Genomic DNA, 5,073 nt, shown 5'->3' on the forward strand with positions numbered 1-5,073 from the left:
ATCATTAACATTCTAATGAAATGTCATCCATCATACTGAAAATTACAATAAAAATGAAATCTCCACATATTGTAAAAATCAGTACCTCATTTCATCATAATCGATAAACCCAAAAAGAAAATGAATGAGAAAAGATAGCCTAACGACGTCTTCCCAACACCTGGTGGACCAACAAAACACAATACTGGGCCTCTTGCATCTGGTTTGAGCTGAATGACACATTTGAAACCGACATGTCAGATCCAATAATCAAAAGATGATCAATATACCTTGAGCAAAATTTAAAACAACAAAGACATCTACCTTGCGAACAGCTAGATATTCAATTATCCGATGCTTGATCTTCACTAAACCATAGTGGTCACTGTCAAGATGATCTTTTGCAGCCTTTAAGTCCAATTCATGTTCTTCACTAGCCTTTTGCCAGGGAAGGTCAGCAAGAAGATCCAGGTATACATGTGAACTATTATACCCAGGTTGCTGAGGCTGCATTTTTTTCAGTCTCCTATAACAGGAATTTGGTGGGAAAATTTAATGGAGATCCTCCACTAGAGTTGTAATTATGTAAAGAAACATCAAAGCAAGAAAATGCTCAGGATCAAACAAACAAAATCAACAATTTATCAACCAGCAAACAAATGGCAAAAAATCGAATCTACAGACTACAAATCTACAATGTGATTATGTGAAGAAATTACTACATACAAGTTACAACGCTAGGCGCTAGCCAGAGCCCGCGTGCCAGTGTAGCGCCGTAGTGGAGCTGTGGAGTGCAGAGCCAGAGGAAAGGGGATTTCTGTGGACTCAGTGGGCGGACGGTGGACCTGCATCCTGGAGCCTGCGGTCCTGCGGAGGCGAGCAGCGAAGAGCGAACTAGGTGACTCGGCAGCAGAAGTAGAAGCCAGAAGAACTGAAGAAGGGCCAAGAAAGATAAGATTCATGGTGAACTCACCATCTCACCGTCACCGTCACTCACCGGACGTCCGGACTGTGTCACTGTTGAGAGGGGAGTGACGGTGGCTTCACAGTCATGAAAGTCGGAGGCAGTTCATGATTTTTAGATGAATTATTTTGGGAATTTAGGGATTGGATTGGATTTGATTTGGATAAATGGATTGATGGGTTGGGATTTATGTCTAAATGGATTGTTGGGTTGGGATTGGTTTAGTTATTGGATTGGGCATTTCATTTGGGCCGGATGGATTAAACAAAAAAAAAAAAAAAAAAAGAGGGGCGAAAATGAGGCCCCCTAAGATCTTGGGCCTGAGGCGGAGGCCTCATTCGCCTCGGCCCAGGATTGGGCCTGGTTAGAAGACGCAAGCAAAATGAAGAAGGTTGAGAAAGCACTAGCCATTGAACTTTATTTTTTTCTTTTCAAGAATAGTGTTTTTTCAGGAAAGCTTACAAGATATCGCTTAAAAATGATGAAAAAAAAGCCAACATTTTGAACTGCCGCAGATTATAGAATCACCAACATGAAATATTTCAAATCAAATATCTACAGGAACTAGAGACAATTCTAACTATATTTTTAACTGTTAAATTACAGTTATTTTTATAATTCTAGGAAAGACATGTTCAGTATGATGCTCTCAATGATGGGGGGGAAAAGAAAGGGCAACTCGAGTCTGATGCTGGAGTAACATTTCACGCAAGGCAAGTTTGGAGAAGAATAGATGCTTCACTTCTGTATTAGCCTCCAAAATTGATTCATAAATATTATATTTATTATTAAGCTTTCCATTTAAATCAACCATTTCATTTTACCTGTGATACAATCTCTAGAGTGTACAATGTACTTAGACATATTGACTGGAATATATATTAGCCTGAACGCAATTTTGTAACATTGTTCTTTACCTCAGCCAACATGTGGGAAAGATATGCCATTAGAACCATAAGAGCAATTTCACAAACAGTTGAATGTCTGCCAATACAAAGAAATATTTGAATCTGATGAGAGAAAAGATTTGGTACATAACTTTTTTAGGGAAGAAGACCATCGACTTCCTCTCCTTCACATTCATGATGTAGATTAGTCAGGAGTACACGTATGGAAGGAGTAAAAAATATGGAAGTACAGTAAACACAATTGCTCTTGGCTCTTGCCTAATCTACGTTATTCTTACCGATTTATTTCCTTAACAGAATCCAAAGGAGTTTCATAAACAACAGCACTTGTTTAACTCTCGACTTCATACATTCTTCCTTTACCCTCTGATGTGGAACCTCCATTCTTCTAGGCACAAAGAAATTGGTAGTAACAGTCAGGGCCGGTCCTGGGCTGAGGCGAGTGAGGCCCGCGCCTCAGGCCCAGGACCATAGGGGGCCTCGTTTTGTCCAATTAATTTTTTTTTTATATAAAGAAACACGACCAGTTTAAACTGAAAAGCGAGATCGTATACAGCCCCAAGCCCTAACTCAAAATAGCTTCAAAGTTCAACGGGAATCTTCAATCTTGGCCTCTCGTTCACCGTTCACGAAGTGGTGCAAAACTGGAAATAAATCTTTTGATAAATCTTGAGCAAATCCAACGGAGGTGAATCAGGTGACTGGGGTGCTCAATGGCAGGGCCGGTCCTGTTCCTATTCATGATGATAAGTATGTGACTCCTCCCTGCTTTATTTACTTTTTTGAGATTTTGGCTTCCAATTGTTAGACGACCCTATTTTATGGCTTCCTTAATCTTTTGACAATTTGCTAGAACCTTTTTGAATTGTTGAGCTTCTCCACGACATTTGCTGAACGAACATGGCCTGCCATTCTTAACAAAAGGGATATATTTAGGTATTTTAGTAATTAGTATTATATGTTATATTTTAAACATTCAGACAATGGTTGCAGAAATTTGATTATTACAATTTTCATGAGCTCTATTGTCGCTAATTACATATGTGCGAATCTGAATGCAGAGAAGTCTTTCTGGACTTTGATGCTGAAACTCAGTAGAAGGTGAATCAGGTGATGGTGCAGCTTCATTTTCCATCTGGTTGTCGGTTGAAACTTATAACATGAAATAGTTTCACATGGGTAAGTTTAATTTCATTTCCTAGATTTTTTTTACTTTGTATTATTTTTTGTGGATTTATATATAGTTTAATGATTGTTATGGTGAAATTATTGCAAATCTTGTGTTTGATAGAATTCCTCACACAAGCTATAAATATTATTTAAACAAAACAAGCTATAAAAAGTAGGTTAATTCTTTTCTTTATGCCAATCCAACTATTAATTAGTAATTAATTCGAGTTTTTGAGTTCATATAATTGAGAAAAAAGGGTACACGTTGACATCCACGAAAACGAATCTGTTTTCATAATCTAAGATATCTAACTGGTTTATGCCAATTAAATTAAAGCTTGAGGATTCAATTATTTTGGGCATATCATTAGTTATTTGGAAAGAGTAATGATATTTGCAGTCGTTCACTTCATAATCATTTTACGTGACATATAAATAACATTATTCTATTTGGAATGGTGGGTTATTTTTGTCACATATGTGAATTCTCTACAATTTATCAAAAGAAAATATATGAAAAATGTGATGGTATATTTCCACTATGAAAGGTACTATTATTAGAGAGTTGGTGAACCTTTTTATTTAAATTAAATTCTATTTCTAGCAAATTTAAAAATGTTAATACAACTAGATCCTCGCTGCTAAAATAAATGATGTTATTTTAGTCTGCCTGTTTTCTAATATGTTCAATTGATAATTGATATTGAGATGAAAACTGTTCATGTCTATGTATGAATCCTTTTAAAAATTTGAAAAATGTTTATAACAAGAAAGTATTAGGAAAATGAGATTATATAATTTTCACGACAAATGGTAATTTTTAATAAACTTGGTGAATCTTTTTATGGAACTTATTCTCAATATATTTGATTAAATACGTATATATCTTTTCTAGAGTTCAATTTTTATCCGATGGGTACACAAGTTTGACACCAAAATTACTTTCTTTCCTTATTATACAACTTGACGTAATCAAGGTAAAACTCTCATCATATTTTGGTGACCTCTCGATGAGACTCTCAATATTTAAAACGTGAAAGTGTCCCCAAAAGAGCATTTATATTTCAATTTATTTCTCTGCATATCTATTAAAATTATACTAGTATTTTTATGAAAAAGAGTTTATTCATGTCAACGTTTAAATCGTTCCTTTAAAGAAAAGAAAATTTACTTTTCTTATGTAGTAGTAGAGTCAATGTCAATGACTGCTGCCACCAGATTCATTTCATAGAAGCCATCATATAAATTAGATACTATGAGCCCTTAAGTGGTGACAATCAACATGTGCATCCAAACCTAAAATTGGAGTTAGAATTTTGTCAATAAATTGGCTGCTGTTTGGGTTGTTGAGCAGATATTGAGAAGAATGCTTATGAAGCCAAACTGCTTCAAGAATCTTTGAAGGAGGGAAAAAAAAAGTTTTTGACATCATCAAGAATTTTCATCCTTAATGGAACATAAATTTTTAAAGGTCTGTAAAGAGATCTTAATGATACATTGTCTTTCGAATTCCTCTATTAGCCTCTGGGGCTTTAAATTTTTTTCCCTTTCTGTCGAGCTTTCTTGATTCGTGAATTTTCAGATTATTCCTCCTTGGAAGTTCACTACTGTAACTGAGTCAGTTGACACATGTTAATTGATATGATATGGCTTTTGTTTAGCCTTTTGGTTAGTTTGAAGGAACACATTCTTTGTTAGCGCCATTTTCTCTTTTCTCTTTATTTTTATATGTGAGTTCACGTTACTTTTAACCTGTTTAATTAATATCTCATTTAATTTTAGTTTTGTAAGTCATTTGATTATTTTGGTCTTCAGTCAATAAATTTGTGTTATTGGATAATCATCATTTGTGTTATTGGATAATCATTAGCCCTTCAGTTAGACTATCTGTGTAATGTGTTGTTGGATAATCACTTTTTCTATATTACTAATTTGATAAAATATTATGTTGTAAAGGAATCATAATGCAAAATGATTCCATCCATTCATCAAAAGACCCTTTTTATGGGTTCCAATTGATTAGATTACACTTCCTTTTACTCTTTGACATAT

At 34.9% G+C, this 5,073-nt stretch overlaps 2 protein-coding genes across 2 annotated transcripts in view; one reads left to right on the forward strand and one right to left on the reverse strand.

The window, feature by feature from the left end:
• Positions 1-86: 86 nt before the first annotated feature.
• LOC111368344 (lon protease homolog 2, peroxisomal-like) lies at positions 87-534 on the reverse strand. Its single transcript, XM_022989575.1, has 2 exons — positions 304-534; positions 87-209 (listed from the first exon to the last, which is right to left on the reverse strand). Exons 1-2 carry the CDS (start codon positions 490-492, stop codon positions 87-89), a joined length of 312 nt encoding a protein of 103 aa, XP_022845343.1. The 5' UTR covers positions 493-534.
• A 2,492-nt stretch (positions 535-3,026) lies between these two features.
• The window catches only part of LOC111368345, a 4,533-nt gene continuing 2,486 nt past the window's right edge, over positions 3,027-5,073 (forward strand). The window contains exon 1 of the mRNA XM_022989576.1: positions 3,027-3,030. Within this exon, the coding sequence (XP_022845344.1) occupies positions 3,027-3,030 (4 nt within the window). The remainder of the gene's footprint in view (positions 3,031-5,073) is intronic.

Source organism: Olea europaea, chromosome 19 (assembly GCF_002742605.1).
Source record: "Olea europaea var. sylvestris chromosome 19, O_europaea_v1, whole genome shotgun sequence".
In the NCBI taxonomy this organism is placed as follows: Eukaryota; Viridiplantae; Streptophyta; class Magnoliopsida; order Lamiales; family Oleaceae; genus Olea; species Olea europaea.

Excerpts from the sequence above, each read along its gene's own strand:
- LOC111368344 (XM_022989575.1), bottom strand. The coding sequence starts at position 492 with ATGCAGCCTCAGCAACCTGGGTATAATAGTTCACATGTATACCTGGAT. Across the intron at positions 210-303 it reads AATATCTAGCTGTTCGCAAG|CTCAAACCAGATGCAAGAGG; the intron begins GTAGATGTCTTT and ends TGTGTCATTCAG.